The 22,255-nt window shown below is 38.7% G+C and overlaps 1 protein-coding gene across 6 annotated transcripts in view; it reads right to left on the bottom strand.

Annotated features, from left to right (window-relative positions):
• LOC115751743 overlaps positions 1-22,255 on the bottom strand; it is a 91,680-nt gene that overhangs the window by 30,791 nt on the left and 38,634 nt on the right. For 2 of the 6 annotated variants that reach the window (XM_048272116.1, XM_048272112.1), the window contains 4 exons: positions 20,454-20,494; positions 18,444-18,469; positions 18,366-18,368; positions 18,074-18,192 (listed from right to left, as the gene is read on the bottom strand). In XM_048272116.1, coding sequence (XP_048128073.1) covers positions 18,074-18,192; positions 18,366-18,368; positions 18,444-18,469; positions 20,454-20,494 — 189 coding nt within the window. Of the gene's footprint in view, positions 1-18,073; positions 18,369-18,443; positions 18,470-20,453; positions 20,495-22,255 lie in introns of all 6 variants that reach the window. The other 4 variants (XM_048272106.1, XM_030689718.2, XM_048272118.1 and 1 more) reach the window with 3 other exon arrangements.

Genomic DNA, 22,255 nt, shown 5'->3' with positions numbered 1-22,255 from the left:
GGAGGTTACATTTCAACCAAATAAATAAACTGCAATCACGTATTCAAAAAAAGAAAATAACCTTAGGGTGTGTCTGTCTTAAATGAAATAATATTCCGAGAATTAGTTTTCTGGACTTTCACTCATATGATTTGCTAAAAATGAAGAACCACTAGTAGTCCAAGAAAATATGCATGCTTAAAATTAGAAAATTTTTCCTAACTTGAAAATAGAAAATCATTTTTCTTCAGATAAAATGATTTCTTGGAAAACATTTTACTTTATTATGAATACGAGTCCTATTGGGCATTTCAAATGAATCAAAACCGATCACGATTTTCTTGATGGTAAACATATGGAATCTTAAGGTCATATTTTCAAAAATAAATATCGTTGACTATTTTTTTTTTTATGAAGAATGCATATAGTTGTAGTACAATTTTACGAGTGAAATACATCCTTCTTGTGGGGTTTTATGCTAAGCTCGTGTGAAACCTAATCGTCCATATAATTACAACCCATACTATTTATGGCATGTGTTTTATCCTCTTGTATTAACTATATGGCATGTGTACATCTATCCCTGTTGATCAAGGTAATTTGATTTGTGGCAATTGAGTATCCACTCACATCAAAGTTGATGGCCGATCATGTGTAGAAAAGACATTACCTAGTATTTTATTACAGATAACTGATGCCTAAAGAGAAAATCACCAGAACTGCTCTAGCCAGATCCTGGAGAACATGAATAAATCCATTTTCTCATCATGTGATTGTGAAGAAGAAACAACACCGCACACTCTTCTGAACTTGTCATCTTTGCTATGGCAGTTCGAGCTGCCATTAAAGGCTTCAAGATTGGTGCAATGTGCTTCAGCATGTGGAGGATCCGATTCGAATGATGGTCAATCGAGTAAAAATGCTGTAACACAGGCACCTGCTGCCACCCTGCTTCGGGAACAAGGGCGTGACGGCGTTACCAGTGCGAAACACCAAATAAATGTTCAGAAACGTACCAGATGAAGGTATCAAGAGTTAGTTTCCATTGCGCTATGCATGGTCTCTCAGTTGCTCATTGAGAAAGAGTTTTAATATGGTTAAACTCTTGTGCAGGAGACTATCTAGTCATCATACTTCAAACGCAAAAAGCACAAACAAAGAACCACTCATTTGACGTGATATGAATTCCATGAATTGCATACAGACACAGCGAAACAAAAACATTTCAGTTTATATATGCAGATTTACACGAGACAAAACACTTACCCAAATGAAAAGTGTGGCGGCAGCGGAAGGTCACAGTGGTGTGCACAGCCAGGTCCTCCGAGCAGATAGTGCATTGGCTTTGGTGATTCAGAGTGCTATTCAATGCAGCGGCCATCTTCTTCAGAAGCAGTTTCTTCCTCACCTCCTTGTTCACAAACACAAAAGATGAGGACACACACAGACACACAACCTTTCCTATTGGTTTTGATCGAGAGCGAAATGGGTGAGAATGAAAGAGGAAAACAATATGTAAATCGAGGGCGGCCCACAGGCCGAGATCAGTTTCATTTCAGGCCTATAAAACAACAAGGCTACTAAAAAAGGAAAAGAAAGAAGAAGATGAAACGACGTCGCTATTCAACAATCATCGTACAAAAACTGGGAAGAAAGTTGATCAGATGGTGAAGACGGGATGGGACGTTGAGCTCTCTTTCGGTTTCAGCACAGCATGTTGCGGTCAGAGAAAAAGGAAAGGGGGGGGAAGGATGCGATGCGATGTCCAGATTATGCATCTTCATTCCTAGTAATTCCTATCAATCTTGATGAGCAAGAAATTCCTATCAATCTTAGTAGGGTTTCATTAGCAATTGAATGATGGAAGACGCACAATATGATTATGAGTCTCCGATTTAATCTTAGAATGTCTCGATTCGTGAATGTATCATGCTTTGTTGCCTCGCATTTGTAGTCCTGGTGGTGGTATATGTTGAGCTTACGAATTGTTTTTTTTTTTTTTTTTTGCGATTCTTTCTAATTCAGACTGCCTGGGCTCAGCTTTCAATGCCATGAACGTGATGCGGTGCCCAGGTGTTGGGCGGTGGAGGAAGGACTCTGGAGGTCCTTCCGGACCAGAGTTGCTTGGACCAGCAGAGCAGCTGCCCATGTGATCCAGGAAGATGTGCACCTTAAATTTATGGGCTCCATGGAATCTTGTAAATTCATACTCGCCGTAATTCTAGAATTTGCTATGACTACAGACTCGTAGCTTCTTTCCTTTTGGATTTTGATCATGGCTTTGCTAGATCAATTGCAGTTGAAACAGATGGGATAGGGGCGATATGTTGCCCTATTTGGCATGGTGTAACGTAGAGTGAGTTATCGGTATGGCCCGTGTCTCTGTGCTTGAGATTTTAAATTTCTTAGGTTTTGTGGTGGAAAGAAATCTTGCTTCCCTAGTTTCAAGAGCTTTCTCTCGTTCTTCTCATGATGAGCTTGAGTTGATTTGTCTTTACCTATGGAAGATCAGGACTGGGGAACTATATACTTTTGGAGTGGACTGCAAATCAGTTAAGAGTTAAAATCCCTTTGCTTCTTCTCTATTCAATGAGCTCTCCGACCTTTTTTCATAAAATTTTTAGAGTTAAAATCTCTTTGCTCGTCCTATCTATCTTGCTCTGTCTTCTTAGTATGTTGTTGGAATCCGATTCAACATGATGAAAAAACAATTACTCGTTCACATTGAAGAAGGGCCTTATAAATTAAATTAGAAGAGAAGGGGCCTAACTAAACAACTGTATGTTGTGATAAGTGCAAGGACAGTTTAGAGCACCTTGTTGATACATAAGCGGAATAAAAAAGAGAAAAAAAAGGAAAGGTAGAGAGAACAATGACAAGAGAAAAAGCAAAACGAGAAATGGTTGCTCCTTTGATTCAAACGCTTAACTCTTAAGCGTTCAGCGTGTCCATATGATATGGCTATCGCTTTCTATCGGTCCGGTCTTGATCATTAAAAGAGGTCAGTGGAAGGAGACCCTTTGATAAGACAGGACAGTTGATGGTGGATGAGATCTTTTATGGATCAATGGGAATGGGCTTGGATTTGGGAACGAGATTAAAGAAGCCTATCGAGGAACAAGATGGGTTTAAGAAAACGATTGAGTAAGATCTTTTAGGATCTAGCAGGTTTAAGGACTTGAATGGTCGAAATTTGTTACTGTTGGTCCTGTTAAATTGCTTTACACATTGAAAACACTAGGAGAAGCTTACTTTTTTTTTTTTTTTTGTGTTCGGAGATAAAGCTTTCACCGTCGGATATCTTTCTTTGGCAACTTTTACGTCGATAACATGATCAATTTCCATTATCATTGCGTGAGATAGGAACCACTCATTTTCTTCATGTGCTCGTTGAACTTTTGGAAACCTTCAATGGCGCTATCAATCAAAATTTTGTTTCTGGCGTTGGCAATATAATGTAACCAGAGACTACTCATTCACAAGATAAATATATTTTGAAGATAATTTGGACAGTTTCCATCTTTTTGTTTTTTTATTTGCCAAAGGAAAAGTTACGATATAGGCACTGAGGAGGTGCAAGCACGCATTTAACAAGAGTAGACAGGCCAAAAAACAACCTCATTTATATGGAGAATGACTATATGAATAAGACACAGTCCAGTTGACCGAGCTTAATTCTAATTATTTTGTTTGAAGGAAAAGATATTCAGGGAACATTTCGGACTATTTAGATATTCACAATCAAGAAGTACTCAATTGTCTTTTAGACAGATCCTAAAAGGAGAAGGAAGGCTGGAATGCCAACAGACATCTAGTATTGAATTTAAAGAATTTACTATCTCTGTCAAAGATTTTGCATCCCAGAAAATCTTTATGCCATAGTACTACTCCCTTAACAGTTTTTTTTTGTTCCGTACATTTCAAATTGACCTAAATATGGGTGAAAAAATGTGGATCCTTTCTTGTAGCAAGGTACTCTTTGAAGTCCAAGCCTCTTTCCATGACCAATCCACCTCTAGGAAAGCTTAAAAAGTCGTCTAAATCTACCATGTCCAAGGGCATTGTGGAAGGATGTGAACAAACAATATCCTCTTTCCTTTGGTCATAGGTCATTGGTTTGCCAATGTTGCTCAAATTGCAATATCAGACAATTTTTAAAGGTAGAAGATGATCCACTACCAAGCAAGGCACAAAGGAAGTGCCAACCATATATAGAAAGAGCTCGAGAACCAAAAAAGCGCTCAGCCTCGTTCACCAGACAATGCATTTAAGATGATGATCAAAGTTTACTTCAATCTACACCTAGGAAGAGAATGATGAGCATTTTCTTTATATAGGATCTATATTCCACAAGAAAGCTAAGTTGACAAAGTGGAAGATGAACAAAATGAATACTAGAAACATAAAGAGTGCTCCAACGTACAACGCTCCTTGTACTAACTGTCTGACGAGAAGTTGATATCCGCAACCTACCTTTGGTTTTCCAGAGAGGTTGTTTCCGTGGCTTGAACTCGTAACCTCAACTCCAGTGGAGCAGCCTTTTACCGCTACACTAAGGTTAACCCAAAACATGTATATTTGAGATAGAAGAGGACTCTAATTGCCTTTATGAAAATTACCTTCCTAAAGTTGCATTATCAATCCGTTAAACAAGATAAACAAGCATTGGTCACTGTGCGATTTTTTTTTTCATGTATGGTCTAACAAGATTACCAAGGGTGAGCAATGCATTCATAGGCAATGGTGATATTTGGAAAACTACGTCAAGGGTTGAAGATTTGTATGATGCACCGGAGCACTCTTTATGTTCCTAGAATGCATTTCTTTCCTCTTCCACTTTGTCCTCAATTTAGCTTTCTTGTGGACTATAGATTTTATACAAGGAAAACGGTCATCATTCTCTTCTCAGGTCTAACGTGAATTGAACATAGCCGGACCTTTTATATGCTAGAGCAGTATTATTTGCAAGAAGGATCCATTGCACTTCCTCAGATATGCCCTTGTGATTTAACGAAAGAATATACTTGAAGCAATGCACTGCCATGAAAAATAACATGCACCTTAAAAAAGTCAAAGTAATCGCTCAAGGTCGGCATGGTTGGTTGAGGTGTCGGCAAATTTGCAGCTCAAGTGTTGGAGATCACCCATTCGAATCCAGCCAATTGCGTGCAACCTGCTCTAATTCAGGGCTGCTAACATATACCAAAGGCCTGGACTTTTTCGGTCCAGGGGGTTTGCAGGCCATTCCATTCATGTCGCAAAAATGAAATAAAAGTAAAAGCCACTCCGAACAAACTCTTATACAACCAAGAATTCAATTTATTGCTTGGAAATTGGAACTTCTCTTACCCTAGCCACATGAAGCCCATGGAATAGCACAGTTGCCGAAAGCCAGGCTACATGAAGCCCATGGAATAGCATATAAGCCCCATGAACCGACTAAGTTCGAGCCTTTGATTTGTGCAAACGGCTATGATGTAAAGATGTACTTTGACTATTTCATTTTATGACTTAGGTGCACGATTGCAGAAATCCTCGCTCAAGAAGCCCATGGGATAGCCCCAAAGCCCCATGAACCGACTAAGTCCAGGCCTTTGGTTTGTGCAAGCGGCCTTGATGCAGAGCTTGTTGCATGCACTTGGCGGGACTTGAATGGGCGATCTCCTACTCTTGAGCTGCAAATTATCCTACACTCCGGCCAACCATGCCAACCTTGAGGGATTACTTTGACTTATTTCTTAAGGTGCATAATTTTTTACGGCGATGCATTACTTCAAACATGTTCTTTTACTAAATCACAAAGGCATATCCAAGGAGATACGTAATGCATCCTTCTTGCAAATAAAACTAATTTGGCATATAAAAAGGTCCCTCAAAGTTTAATTCAAGCTACATATAGGAAGAGAATGATGAGCATTTTCTCTATATAGAATCTATAGTCCACAAGAAAGCTCATTTGAGGAAGTGGAAGATGAGCAGAATGCATACTAGAAACATAAAGAGTACTGCTTCGATGCACAATGCTGCTCGTACTGAATGTCTGAGGAGAAGTTGATAAGCGCAACCTACCTCTAGTTTTCCAGAGAGGTCGTTTTACCGCCACACTAACGTTAACCCAAAACATGAATATTCGAGATAGAAGAAGACTCTAATTGCCTTTATGAAGATTACATTCGCATGGTTGCATTGTCAATTCGCTAAACTAGATAAACAAGTGGTGGTCACTGTGTGATTTTTTTTTCCCCTTTTTTTTACATGTATGGTTTAACAAGATTACCAAGGGCAAGCAATGCATACATAGGCAATGGAGATATTTGAAAATCTAATACATGTCACGACAATGTAATTTTAATTTAGAAAGTCAAATGATTGATAATTGATTTGACGAAAACATGTTACGATCCTTGGACGAGTCAAATGTATCATGTTCGTATCTTATTTGGAGTTTTCTCTCTACATATTTCACCTTGTCTCATGACTATTGACTCATAAGCAAGTCATGCCCAATATTGCTACCTAATTAATTAATAGGAAAAATCATAAAAAAAATTCATAAACATATTGCATTTTTGCTAATTCAGTCATAAACCTTTTAATTTTATCAATTCAGTCCTAAATCTTTTGTATTTGTACCAATTCAGCTCTAAACTTTTTTTTTTTGTGCCAATTTGTTCCTAAACCTTTTGCATTTATGTCAATTCATTTCATCCCGCCAACTTTGGCCGCTTGACGCCGACATGGATTCGGCCAACACTTGCGAGGCAATTTTTAAGAATATATTTTAGTATTATTTGAATTTAATTTTTTTCTATTTTTTATTTTGTTCCTTTTTTTTTTCATCTTCTTCCTCAAGCTGATTGGCGGATAGGCGACCGACTAGAGGTGAAGGTCGACAAGGCTAGACCTCGCCCACTACAGGCGACACCACCGCCGGGCATGGTCGATTTCGCGCAGATCCGGTGAGGCTAGCCTGTGTACACCACTAGTGTGTCTACCCGATTCCCAACATGACCAAGATCGAGAATTTCAACCAGAACACTGGAGCTCCATCCATGAAGCTTACACCGGAAGAGGTGGCCGAGCTTGAATCGGTTGCTTCTATAGACAATGTCAAGGGTGGTAGCATGCCATCTCTACAAGGGAAAACTCTAAAACTCCACCCCTTTATTCATGGAAAGCTGCTTAGACAACATGTCTGCTTCTGTCACCACTGCATCTTGGATATGCAGAGTTTGAGCATTTGCTGCTGAACAATTTTCAGGCTATGTGTCGCTCATGGACGGTGACACCATGGCTGGGTGAGGTTTCGGCCTCACGCCGATCTAGCGAGGCCGAGCATTGCCCAACGATGGGGTGGCTCGGCCTTGCCCAGCGACGATGGCACAGGCCTCTCCCAATGGCAGCGGTGCTTGTGGCAAGCAAAACACAAGTCTTGTTGAGATTTAATCTATTTGACCCCTTAGATATGCCCAGATCTGGTGAGGCCGAGCCTAGTTGTCGTAGCGCGAGGCTAGACCTTGCCCTCGTTGGCAAACTCGCCTAGAGACAGTGGCATAGCTCGTCCCGGGTGAGGCTGACCTCCCCCTCACTGGGTTTGGCCTCTGCCGAAGTAAGGAGGAGAAGAAAATAAAAAGAAAAATTTAGTGTCGGCATTCACATCAGCACCGGTCAACGTCCATGTCGGTGTCAGCCATACAAAGTTGGCTAGAAGAACTGGATTGATACAAATGTAAAATGTTTAGGACTGAAATGACACCGAAAAAGGTTTAGTACTGAATTAGCACAATTACAATATAGTTAGGACTTTTTTGGTAATTTCCCTTGACCAGTGACCGAGTCTGAGCTCTTTTTTGGTTCTCGAGCTCTTCCTATATATGGTTGGGCGCCTCCTTTGGGTCTTGGTAGTAGATCCTCTTTTACCTATAAAAAATTGTGTGATATTGCGATTTAAGTAATTTGGGCAAACCAATGACCTTTCACCGGAGGGAAGAGGAAATTGATGTGTATCACCGCCCGTACTGCCCTTGGACATGGTTGATTTAGACAACTTCTTAAGCTTCTCTACAGATGGATTGGTCATGGAATGCGGTTCGGACTTCACTGACTACCTTGCTATAAGGATGGATGCATCTTTGTTTTCCCTATATTTAGGTCAATTTGGAATGGAAGGAAGGAAAATACTGCCGAGGGAGTATTGTCTTATGGCATAATGATTTTTAGGGTCGTAAAAGCTTTGATAGAGACAATAAATTCCTGAATTCAATATTAGACGCCTATTGCCATTCCAGACTTCCTTCCTTGTTGAGAGCCTATCCAAAAGGCAATTCGGTACTTCTTGATCGTGAATATCTGAATAGTACAAACCGTTTCGTGAATATCTTTGCTTTTGGACAACAATTATAATTGAATCGGTCAATTGGAAAGTTTAATATCCGTATGGGGATTTTATATGTAAACGAAGTGGTTTTTTGGTCTTTCCGCTCTTGTTAAATGCTTGTTTGCACCTCCTCAGGCCTATATATTAAAATTTGTCCTTTCACAAACCAAAACAGAAACGATGGAAACTGTCGAAATTATCTTCAAGATATATCTATCTTGTGAGTGAGTGGTCTGTGGTTACATTATACTTCCAACAAGAGAAACAAATTTTCGACTGATAGTTTCCAAAAGTTGCACATAAGAAGGAAAATGAGTGATTCTCATCTCACATAATGCTAATGGAAATAGATCAGGTTATCGATGTAAAAGCTGCCAGAGAAACATATCCACCGATGAAAGATTCTCCTAGTGTTATCAATGTGTAAAGCACCTTAACAAGACCAGCAATGACAAAATTCGACTATTGAAGTCCTTAAAACTGCTAGATTCATGAAGGTTCTCACTCCATCCTTTTCTTAAAGCCAGCTTGTTCCTCAGTAGATTTCTTTAATATCATTCCCAAATCCAAGCCCATTGCGCATGCTCCATAAAAGATCTCATCCACCATCAAATGTCCTCCCTTAGCAATTTACACTGACCTCTCTCAATGATCCAGACCAGACCGACCGAAAGCCATAGTGATATCATACGAACATGCTGAACGCTTAAAAGTTAATGGTTTGACGGGAAGGAGCAACCATTTCTCGTTTAATTCCTTTTCTCTTGTCACTGTTCTCTCTACATTTCCCTTTGTTTTTTCGCCTATGTATCAACATGGTGATCAAAATTACCCTTGCACTTGTCACAACTTACAGTTGTTCAGTTAAGCCCCTTAAACTTCTAATTCATTTTAATAGGGCCCTTCATCGATGTGAACGAGTAATTTCCTTCACACGCATGTGGTCTTTCATCATCTTGAATCGGAGTCCAGCAACATAATAAGAGGATAGAGCGAAACAGATAGGAGGAGCAAAGAGCTCGACAGAGCTGAAAATTGCATGAAGATACATAGGACAGCTCATTGAATTGGGAAGGACCGAGGAGATTGTAACTCAAACCAATTTGCAGTTTACTCCAAAAGTGTACAGCTCCCCAATCCTGATTTCCACAGGTAAACACAGATCAACTCAAGCTCATCATGAGAAGAATGAGACAAAGCTCATGAAACTAGGAAAATGTGATTTCTTTCCACCACAGAGTCTAAGAAATTTAAAGTCTCGAGTGCAGAGACCAGGGTCATGGCGACAACTCAATCCACATTCCACCATATGCGAAATAGGGCAACATATTGCCCCTATGCCATCAGTTTCACCAATAACTGATCTAGCAAAGCCACCAGCAAAATCTAAATGGAAACAAGCCACGAGTCTATAGTCATAGCAGATTCTAGAATTATGGTGAATATGAATTTATGGGATTGCATGACACCGATAACGCCGGCCCAAAACAACGCAAGGCAAATGAGGATGACTATTTATTACATTTCGGGCGGGTGGCTCCTGCATATATCCCTAGATCCTTGCACGGGCACCTGCTCTGCTGATCCTAGGAGCACTGGTCCGGAAGGTCCTCCAGACTCCTTCCTCCATCGCCTGGCACACCGGGCACCGCATCGCTTTCATGGCATTGAAAGCTGAGCCCATGCAATCTGAATCAGAAACAATCGCAAAAAGAAAAAATGATACATAAGCTCAAGAGATACCACCATCAGGACGATAAATGCAAGGCAACAAAGCATGATACATTCACAAATCGGGACATTCTAAGAATGCAATCGTAAACTAGACACAAAGACACAATCAAAGTGATCAAATTAAAAAGCAAATAATAGGTAATGTCGTTTCTACACATCATCATCCATCACCATTGATGTGAGTTGTTAGTCAATTGCTACAAATCAAATTACCGATGGGATGGATGTACTTGTTAAAAAGAAGTACACATAGCATATAGTTAATACAATTGCTTAAATAATATGTTTTATTTAGTATGTAAGTGTGAGTGCCAATTTACAATGCGGGTTATTAGTATATGGGCAATTACGTTTGACACGACCTTAGCATAAAACCCCACAAGAAGGATGTCTCTCACTCATAAAATTCTACTGCAGCTATATGCACTCTTTATAGAAAAATAGTCAATGATACTTACTTTTGAAAGCATGACCCTGAGATTCCATACGTTTACCGTCAAGAAAATCGTGATCGGTTTTGATTCATGATTACTCCCCAACATAAAGATAGTAGCACAACGTATTCACGATAAAGTAAAATGTTTTCCGGGAAATCACTTTTTTCTGAAGAAAAATGTTTTTCCATTATCAAGTGAGGAAATTTGCCTAATTTTAAACATACATATTTTCTTGGACTACTAGTGGTTTTTCATTTTCGGCAAATCAAATGCATGAAAGTCCGGAAAATTAATTCTCGGAAAATTATAACATTCAAACAACCACATCCTAAGTTTAGTACAGTTATACGCACTCTCCAGTAAAAGTAGTTAACTCTTTTTCTTTTGACCACATGATAACATTTTATTTATTTGGTTCAAATGTAAGCTCCACCTTTTATTTTTCTTTTTTTTATTATCTTTTCGTAATACACAAATAAAAGGAACCTTCAAACGTCATACATAAGGAAAACAGTGCAAAATTTGCAGAAATCAATAGTTTCTCCATTGAAGATTTATCTAACAACTGGGCTTTCTAAACTGTGGTTTTAGACAAAGAAATTAGGATTACGACACACTGACTCAAGATAAAGTAGTCCCAGATCTAATTGGCCAGATATTATCATCTTTGATTTTCGATCAAATCCCTCATGTATCTAAACCACGGATAAACATCTACGTAGACCATCTACAACACCAAACACCCACAACAAAAAATTCATGAAATCGTAAATGCACTACTCAACTGGGAAAAAAAAAATCTATACTCGTGCTTGTGTGCGTAGGGTAACGGCAAACATATAAGTCTGAAATTTAAACAACTCTCTCTCTCAACAACAGCAATGAAGTCAATTGAAGAAGCACTCAGTGAGAACATACAGTCACACATAGAAAAGAAGGAATAACAAAAACATATGAGTTTATAGATGCAGATTTACACAAGACAAAACAGTTACCCAAATGGAAGGTGTGGCAACAGCGGAGGGTCACAATGGTGCGCACAGTCAAGTCCTCATGGCAAATAGTACATTTGTTCTGGTGATTCAGAGTGCTATTTGATGTAGCGGCCATTTTCTTCGGAAGTAGTTTCCTCTTCACGTCCTTGTTCACAAACACAAAAGATGAGAACTCACACAACCTTTGCTAGGGTTTTTATCGAGAGTGAAAAGGGTGAGAATGAAAGTGGGAAATGTTATGTAAATCGAGGGGGTCACGATTATGGTAATGAGAGAATCAGGCAACTCCATACAAGGCATGCATAATTTGGGTTGGCACGTGAAAGCCATGGGTGGAAGTGTATTCAATGCAAAAGAAGAGACGGACCAAATCTGATATGGGTGGTGCAACTTTCCATTGTTTTGTTGCAGATTTTGGGGGGTGGGCCCACAATTCCAAGGATGACAATGATGTAGAAATTACTCATTTAACCTATGATTTATATACAAAATTTGGACCCTCGGATGGGATAAGACCCGTCAATTTCAATTGTATGAACTTAGTTTGACTCATATATATAATACTTATCTAACAATTTCTCTAATTGATTTGAGATCAATGGAGCTCATTCGCCACATTATATGCCCTTATTGGCCATTAGAAGTTAGAAGTGTTGAACAAATGGGCCGAAAGTGAATTTTTTTTTACCTATTACATTGACAGGTAAATTGACAGAATCATAGAGCCAACTACAAGAACAGTAAAATAAACTTGTCTATTATGATGGGGGTAATGGAAGTTTTGATTTAATAAAATGAATCTCAATGATACTCGGACATTTTTTTAGACTAAATCATTTTCCAAACATAACATGGACTTGGATGTAGAGGATCATAGCTGGCCATTTTCCTCATGTTCAACCATTTGAATCAATCTTGACAAACAAATATGCGCTGTTGAATGTACTTCGTTACAATTAGTGTGGATAATTAACTTGGATTGAAGAAAACTTTGTATTTTCAAAGCACTATAAAAACTTTCTCAATTACATACAAGTGCGTATTTTAGGCGGAATAAGGTCAAGCAAAAAGAATAATGCACTTCGTGGTTTCAAAAGTAAACGTATTTCAAAATCAATCTAAACTACTACTTTGGTTACGCATCACTACCACTTCACTTATTTTTTCTTTTGCCAAAAAAAAAAAAAAAAGATTTATTGAGTTTAGTTTGCAATTGATCAATTTAAGGCTAGGTTATGTTTTTCAAATTATTAGTCAAAAATTTGCAAAATGACACCTCAAGTGTCAATATTTATATATGGTGCGCACTTCGATGTCAATATATTTTTTTTTATCACTTAAGTGTCAATTTTATTGAAAAATAATTATTTAAGTGCCAACTCCATTGAGGTAGCCGGAATTTCTAGCCGTTGGCGCTAAAGTGATCATTTTTTTTTTCGATTTGGCACTAAAGTGATCGTTTTTTGGATCACTTAAATGCTAATTTTTTTTAAAAAAAATGATTGTTTAAGTGCCAATTCCGGTGAGGTCGACGGAATTTCTCGCTGTTGGCACTAAAGTGGTCTTTTTTTCTCCGATTTAGCACTTTTGTGATCCAAAAAAAATATTGGCACCAAAGTGAGCATTATACACAAATATTAGTACTTGAGGTGTCCTTATGCCATAAAAAATTACTTGGGATTTTAGTCAGCACGAAAGGATCACATGGAATAAATATGTATTGACATGTTGGTCTACAACAGTATGGACTAGGTAACCTGACAAATCATGAATAATGTTGAACACATACAAATAAGCTACATCATTTAGTATATTACTTTCACAAATCCTTCTTAGTATAGCCAACATTATTGAAGTGAGAAATACGATAGCAATATCTGTTGTAATGTTTTTCGCAGTTGGTAACCCTAAATGTGACCTTGGATCAATTTGGAGAGAGGGGTAAAGGAGGGAGTTGATGGACTCGGCATGTTTAGGCAACAATTCGCTAAGATGTTAACGGTCAACCGACTCGGGACCCCGGTCAACCTGCGACAACGGGTTGGATGAACATCAGCTGGTAGCTAACATCAACGATTATATCAGCCGTAGAGCGTGCTATGCATGAGTTGGGCGATGCCCGCACATGGTTGCCACATGCCAACGCCGTCGTGGCACGCGGCATCCCCTAGAGGCGCGCCATCCATCAAACTGCTCGTCTCGATGTGTTCTATCCGTCTACGTGATCAAAATTAATTTTTATTGGACAAAAAATTCCAAAAAAAAAGCCAAATCCAAAAGTTCTAGACCTAGACTATGGTGGCTCTGACAACACATGTACGTTGCGAAAACGGCACCCCAAGATCACCATAGTTAGAACTTAAGCATAAATCAATTCATGGTTAAGATATATCATCCTTTCGACTCAGAAGCAGAAAGTAATATTATCCACTAATTCCAAACTCCTTTCACCACCTTCTTGTTTTTCCTTTTCTTTTATGATTTTGCCTTTTATATAGTTTGTTTGTGTTGAAATCATTTTTAAGGTCCTGGTGTTAAATTTCATACAAAGATTTTGAATATTAATTTGTGCTAATTTGCACTTGCGCGAATTCCACTTCTAACTAGTTGCGTGAGTATGTGCTTTCTACATCCTATTTCATTGGTCACATGCATTAATTTCGCTCATAATCGAGTTCGAAGAAATAAGACTCCAAGATCCATGCGACGTGATGATTTCTGGATTCAAATTTTGCGATCGTAAAATGTGAGAAGATTTCATTATATAGCGGCATTAATCGCTTCAACTATGGATGTAAAAAAATGTGCCACAAATCCATATTTTAACTCAATACGGTCACCTAAAGTTTCGAACATAGAAAAAGCCCAACAAAGATTGATCTTATTGCGTCTGTAATAAGCACCCTTTCAACCCATTTGATCAAGTTAAGAAAACATATCTGAAACAAAATTAGTAGAGGGAGAGAGAGTATCATTCGTTTTTACCACTGCTTCATATCGCTTGAGGAGGAATGTCCGACGGACATCGGAGATGGCAATGGCTGGTCGCTTTTGTCAAGCGTGCACTCCAGAGAGAGACCCAAACAAACGCACATACACATTGATTTGGATCTAGAATTAAATTACCGTCGAATTTACTTATTGTTTTGATTTACTTGAGTGTTAAATTCTTGATTGCACCATTGTATGAACACCCATCACATGTTGGTGGGTTAGTATTTAAAATCAACCAAGACTGCTAGCAAATATTTTTGAAATAAAGAGAAAAGATACCGAAAGGGCATTAGATTAATCTAGTGTAATCAAGTCCCCAAATCTATTGAATCTCTGGTTTGCATAAATAAAGTATGACACTTTACTTAGGTTTCTAATCGACCTTAATTGACTAGTGGCAACGCCAAATGTAAGAAAATTACATGTTAAGATTGATCGAATTGGAATCCCAAAGTTGCGGTTGGTAGGGCTTGGAAGAATTCTGGCTAATTTTTTTCGGCTTAGTAATCCATTAACTTTTTCTTAAGTGGTTCACCTCGGGTAAGGTTGCGACAGTGGCCTTTCACTATCTTTTGAAAATTGCTTGCAGGTTTTACAATTGAAAGTTCTGCCAAGTAGTCTCACATCACATATGTGCGTGGTCCTTATGATTGCCTTGCAGTACCTTCAACACTTTTAACTTTGTTCTCATGCATTGATTCATAGGGACATTCACCCCAGCAATTCTCTAACTAGTTTTGTCAACTCAGGTGCACTAGTGTTAGGCATTGTAGAAATGAGAGTCATGAAGTATTTGGACCAATAAGCACCGGATACTCTCTTATTCTCAAAAGTGATCTGCATACATTGTCGTACACGTATTTATTTCAAAATGGAATGACCCAACTTTGCTATCAAGAGCGCTATGAGTATCCAATTACGATTGATTTGCGCACACTTGGCTCTTACAAATTTAGCCATGTTCTTGGTGTATTTAATTGCTCTTTCTCAACCACAAATTATCTCAAAATTGACTATTTGAACTCAACTGCATCCTTGAATATCATGCCGACAATATAAAAAAATTAGATCTTACCATTTCATTCATATAATGGAACTTACTTCTCCTCCTTGAAAGAATAACATCTTACTCCTCTTCACTCTCGTCATTTAAACCTGAATGATAACTTTCTTCTTCATCTGAATGATGATACTCCACTTCATACTCAAAAGCATCCAGAGACTTAGGATTAGCTTTGACCCTATTGGAAAGTTAAAACTCTGATTGGAAAGTACCAGCTACCTCTATGATAGTCTCAATTTTGAGCCTATGTCTCATTGAATATTCATTTATCTCTCTCCTTGTTTTAACCGGTGCAAGATCACTGAAATGTCCCACATCCACCAAATTACATGTATCATCATCCTCATCCACATCCCTATTACCAACTTTAGCTCGATTACCGTCATCATCAACATCCCAATCACATTTGTGAACATAATACTAGTCACTTTATCAATTCTCTCTACATCTATATCTTACAGACCATCATTTTCTATCTCAGCACTTTTCTCTTCATCATCAACATACTCCACATACTCCACATGCTGTTCATTTTTAAGAGTGCTACTTTCAGATACTCTACTAAATTATGTTTATTTTATGCCAACTCAAATCCTCAATAGCTTTAGTTATACTAGACAATGAAGTCCTACTTAAGTGTGTTTTGACAACATTGACCCTTCCACCTACGGATTTCAAGGGTGGTCTAACTAGAAATTTACCTCCAAAGAAAACCAAGACAGAGACTTTGTTGTCGGCCATTGAACCTGTAAGGAAACAAAAATAAATAGCACTTTGGATTGTCAAATTATGTGGAGTAGCTCAAGCTCGCATTACTATCAAGTGAAATCCATCTAAAAGATGGAGCCACACATTTTGATTGAAAGTAGGAGAACGATATCTAAGCCTGGATCAATTGGTCCCCGAGTAACTGTTCAAGATACTTTGGAATAACAGGATATCTATAAAATAAAATAAAAAATTGTGGAGATGCCGATGTAGTGTCTAACCTACATAGTACCACACTAAAATCAGCGCATACATCTCTGTCGTTTGTGGAGAAAGAAACCAAAGTAATTTCTATGTCATGTGATACGAGCGGATTGAATGACAGCAAGTCAACGTGTAAATAAGCAAACTGAACAACATCTGGGTCATTAATGCACATTGCTGGGGGCAATGGGATAAGCAGAACATACACCTAAATGACTGAACAACAAAAGGGAACATGATGAAACACCAGCATAGACACAAACATTAGCAAAATGAAACATGACGCTCGCGTTCAACAATTCAAAATGACCAGGTTGAATCGACATCGATGGCCCAAATACCAGCACATAAATAGAGACATGATATCATATAAATGTATCATGTTGATTGTACGGTTCCTCAATGTGAGTGTACAAAGATGGTTCACTTAGTCCGTAGAACTATATAATCGTCTAGCAGGTTTGAGCCTATTATGACTTGCTCAAGGGAGCAGACCAAGATGTTGAGCGGCTTAACACAAATGGGAGATCCCGGCTCTTCTTCGAAATTTTGTGTGTCCGGCTTCTGAGCAAGCCTACATGCATATATAGGTGATCAAGGGGTGGGCGGTCCGGTTGGTCACCCAAGCCCGAGAGGTAAATGGGAGAACTTGTGCAATATCCTCAAATGAGCAAGCCCATTTTATCCCACTCAGACCTGAAAATTGTAATATAAATTTGATACCTCTTGCCCGCTGAAGCATAAAGTACCCAGGCAGCTTCAACAACCAAATGAACCGGCCGCCTGGTGTATCAACCGATAGCTAAATCACACATAAGTCCCTAAAATGCAATAAGACTCTCTAACTGGATAACTTCCCGATGCTCTAATGTCGGCGATCAGTTCAGAAACAGACCTTCCATCTGATTTCCTCTGTCCAATCACTCTGATAGGTCCTCAAATGGATTCCTCACCATCTGCCAACATATCCTCTGAATCATCTACTCCATCTCTCAGCACAACTTCACCCACGTTGGGTAGCTGGATGTTGGCCGTTCCAGATCCTTCAGCTTGAAAAGCCATCTGCTCAGATGGTAGCAGGCCACTTGAGCTGAAACGGCTGTTTGCAGCATGCATCATGGCGTGCACTGGTGGAGATGGTAGCAAATTCATTGGCTGCCCCACAAGAGCTGCAGCAGCTAAGCGTTCAAATAAGCTCCCAGCACTGGCTCTCCGGAGACAAAGTGTAACCAATAACAGAATTAGATCATCACCCCTTAAGTTTTGAGTTGCAATATTTTTTACCAACAGAATCATGCTGAGAAAAAAAAAGGACGGAGGGCATAAATGCAAGAGTGCTACTTAAGTGTAGCATCTGTTCTTCACCATAAACATATCAGTATCTAACAATAAACAGTGGAGCATTGATAGGACAAGGAGAAGATGCTGGCATAAAATAAGAGAACGATCAACTATTACCAATCAATAATGAGGAGGATGTTTTTGGGAACATGAAGGAGCCTCTAATTTGATAATTGTTTACCTGTTATTGAAAATGGGCTCCCCCAAGAGCGCAACATCTGGTGCTTCAAGTCCAACAGGTTGGATGCTGTTCACCCCTTGAGGAAGTGGATCATAGTGTTCATTGGGGCCAACATTACCCTGAAATGAATATCCGCTATTCGGTCTTCTGTTGACGCCAAGGCGAAGATGAGTGATACTTGTCACATGAGACGATGCTGAGGCCCAACCAGAGCCATTAACTGACCCCATCATCATATGGGTGGTCTCTCTACGGCGGTATTGAAAGGAGTAGGGGTGTCTAATAGGACCACCATCTGCAAAATATAGCGCTTAATTAGAAACCCACTAAAGCTAGCACACTCATCAGCACACAGGCCACCAGAACTTACTTCCAAGTGATAGAGATCCGCTGAACCTGCAAAAGTAAACTTATATCTTAAGTGGGAAGGAGAGAACACTATATAAGGAAACTGAGTTTTAAAGCAAAGAAACAGAAGATTGTAGCAAGGTAGCCTAATTCAATTAGCTAAATACCAATGTGTATTCTTTTAGTATTCCAAACCACTGTGTGGACACATCTAACTATTTTGGTATGGTCAAATAACTAGTCTGAACCAAAAGGCAAAACCCCAAAAAAATGTCCCAGATACCGCAGATCAAGCTTTCCTGGAGCATGCAGGTTTAGAATTTAGCAATGTTTTCCATACAAAACAATCATAAAATAGAAAGAAATCATTGCAAATACAGGCTATTTTTCATCCATCCCATGATCAAGATTGATGACTACGCTTTTGATCACATCATACACACCACACATGACCTCTTTAACTCCAAAGATAATATATTCACTTCAAATAACATCAGACTAACAAGTATATCCAAGAAGAGATGCTGCATTTCTGGTGTTCTTTATCTTAATTTGCAACCACTTGCTTTTTTCTTCTGTCAAAAACCAATACTTACGTTTTTCTTTTGCAACTACTTACTTCAATGAAAACTTTCCAGAGTTTATCTGCATTTCATTTGGTAAAATAAATATAAAAAAAATGCCACTGTGCTAAGAAAGCGGATAAAAAGGAAAAAATTGAAGTAGAAAGAATAAGAACTTCAACGTCCCCTTCTTATAGCAGTCTTGCCTCCAATATTTACTTCATTTCGTCGGCACATGAGCCCTTTTTCTTTTGAGTATTGATGAAGAACGCTAGACTAAAGTATCCATATGTTCTTTTGCATAATCTGATGCATCCTTTTATGAGGACCTTGGTAATCATGTAAAAGTAATGCAAGGAACTGTAATGACCTCAAAGGGACTTCTTTCCAGTTAAATTTTCCTAACACGCCGACAGGCCACCATCTGAACAAGCATTCTAGACAAGAAAATTTGTTCCTTAACAAAAGAGTTCAGATGGAGATCATCAAAGCTGCAAAATTATGTGACAGCAGTAGGAGGGAAAACAAGATCCCCAAGCCATCAAATTTGCTAGCAGCCTAGCACTACGATGTCATTTATTTGGTATAACCTCAATTTCAATGTGGAATTGCTCCTCTTACATAAATTTCCCACAGAATTGTATCCTAGAGAGAACCATTATTTATAGCTTGGGATTCAAATCTGTTTAAGAGCCTGGAATATCAAATACGAGACAGCCATGAACTCACTACCCACTCCACCATAGGACCTCTGCTGAAGTCCAACCAGAGATGGGACAATAACTTACAAATTTCTCTAACTTGTTTATGGAATAGGTGACAACTATTCGAAAGGTTCCTACTTAGGCCACACAGCCTGACGCAATCAAACAATTTGATGAAGAGTTCAGACACAAAAACTCATGTTTTTGTCCATAATAAACTCGCAATGCATGTAGAAGTGATGATGCACCTAACTGGCTTTCTATGGAAACTGATAAACTTATAATAGGAGGAAAAATAATGAACATCTGCTAATGCATCAAGTGTTAACAACGTACTCTCCAAAAGGTTAAAAACTCAATAGTACTAACTGATGATCACATAAATCAGAGTACCAAAACCAAACGCGTAGCTAGCTGTACACAATACAAGCCAGTTCACTATTTCTGCAATTCCTCGAATTCTCCTTTGTTATTGAGGATCATCAAGATAAGCAAGAAAATTATACCAGGTAAAGAAGATTGAAAATTGGAGAAATTGTTTGCTCCAAGAAAGTTGCTACTGAGCCAAAAAGGAAGCTTAAGGTCATGCAACACTAGTGTTTATCACGTAACCAAGGTTAGACATATAGGGAAAGAAAATTAACAATAAAACTTCCAAAAAATTATATAAGAGATAGTAACCGTTAATTGTAAAAGCAAGCATTTACACTTCTTACAAACATGCAAAAGTAACATTCTGAAAGCTCAAGGAAAATCCACACTTACCATCCCTGATCAAGGCTCCAGTAAATTCCAGATGGTGGCTGCTGCACAAATCCAATAGATTTGACTTGAGAAAACAACTGTCTATTACACAATGTCACCGGTATGACAGTACAATTACCACCCAAGAGCAAAATCAATGAAAGACAAACTGAAGCACAAAGGAAAATCATCATACTTTGGTCAAAATAACGGCATAAAAAAATACGGAGGTCTTGACCAATTCAAAGAGCTTCCATTAAACAAAGGAATAATGAGAAACTAAAGCGAGAGGCAGCAATGAATTGAACTTAGAGTGAAGTCTATAGTAGCCAGATAAGCCTATTATCATCTCGATTGTCAATGACGCGGGCTCTTTAATGACTTCCAGACCACTCCCTTTATAGTCATATGTGGGAAAAACATTCTACTATTACTGATGGACCAGTTTTAGAGAAGTAATCCAGCAGAAGTTCTCTCCCATACCTAATGAAAATATATTCTTATGACTCATTGCGCGGTTGACAAGGGGCAATTAACCAATCATATTGCCAAAATGATATACGTCTCCATAGACTTTGTCTTTTGAATGCTAAAACCATTCATTTTTTCCTAGCCATCTTCTTAACTTCTAGAGAAAAGCATGAGAAATGAGTAGTCGCGGTAACTACTTTTTTATTGAATCTTATTGAATAACAGCTTCTCTAAAAAATTTAGCCTCTCTTCCACCGTTCCCTCTGTATGGTCAAGGAAAAGAAAGGCATGAAGGGCAACAACAAATTCAGCATCAATTCAGAACAGGACTTTCTATATAATTGTCCAGTAACCATTCCAGCTTTTATTAAACAGCCAAAGCAACAATACCGGCCTCGGTTGGACCTAGATGATGCATGCAACTTTGATGTATGTGATTCAAGGTCCAAGAAGACACTTCCAATATCAGTCTGATGCTCTACTAGAGAATTCTTGTCTTCGTCAATATTCGTAAAGGATAAGATATTATAACAATGGCAAAGAACAAATTATACCCCTATGTTACAATTTCCAAGCAATAAATTGACTTCTTGGTTTTATATGAGTTTAGTTGGAGTGGCTTTTACTTTTTGCTTTTTCGAATATCGGGGCACATGCTCTTTGACTATTCATTTTATGACTAAGGGTACGGTTGCAGAAAGCCAGGCTAAATGAAGCCCATGGAATGGCCTGCAAGCCCCATGAACCGACTAAGTCCGGGCCTTTGGTTTGTGCAAGCAGCCCAGAATTAGAGCAGGTTGCACACAATTGGCGGGATTTGAATGGGTGCTCTCCAACTCTTGAGCAGCAAATTCTCCAACACCCCAACAAATCATGCCGACCTGGAGGGATTACTTGGACTTTTTTAAGGTGCGCGTTTTCTGATGGCAATGCATTACTGCAAAATTCATTAAATTACAAAAGCGTATCCAAGGAGATACTCAATGCATCCTTCTTGCAATAATACTAGTTCAGCATATAAAAGTTTCGGCAACATTTAATTCAAGCTAGAACTAGGAAGAGAATGACGACCATTTTCCTTTTATAAAATCTATAGTCCACAGGAAAGCTAAATTTAGGACAAAGTGGAAGATTAACAAAATGCATACTAGAAACATAAAGAGTGCTCTGGTGCACAAGGCTCCTCGTACTGAGCATTTGAGGAGAACTTGATATGCACAACCTACCTCTAGTTTCTCCGATAGGTTGTTTCCGTGACTTGGACTCATAACCTCAACTACAATGGAGCAACCTTTTACCGATACACTAAGGCTAACCCTGAAAATGTATATTAGAGATAGAAAAGGACTCTA

This window comes from Rhodamnia argentea, chromosome 1 (assembly GCF_020921035.1).
Source record: "Rhodamnia argentea isolate NSW1041297 chromosome 1, ASM2092103v1, whole genome shotgun sequence".
NCBI lineage: Eukaryota > Viridiplantae > Streptophyta > Magnoliopsida > Myrtales > Myrtaceae > Rhodamnia > Rhodamnia argentea.
Note: the sequence above shows the minus strand (reverse complement) of the source record. Positions and strands in the feature narration are given on the sequence as shown.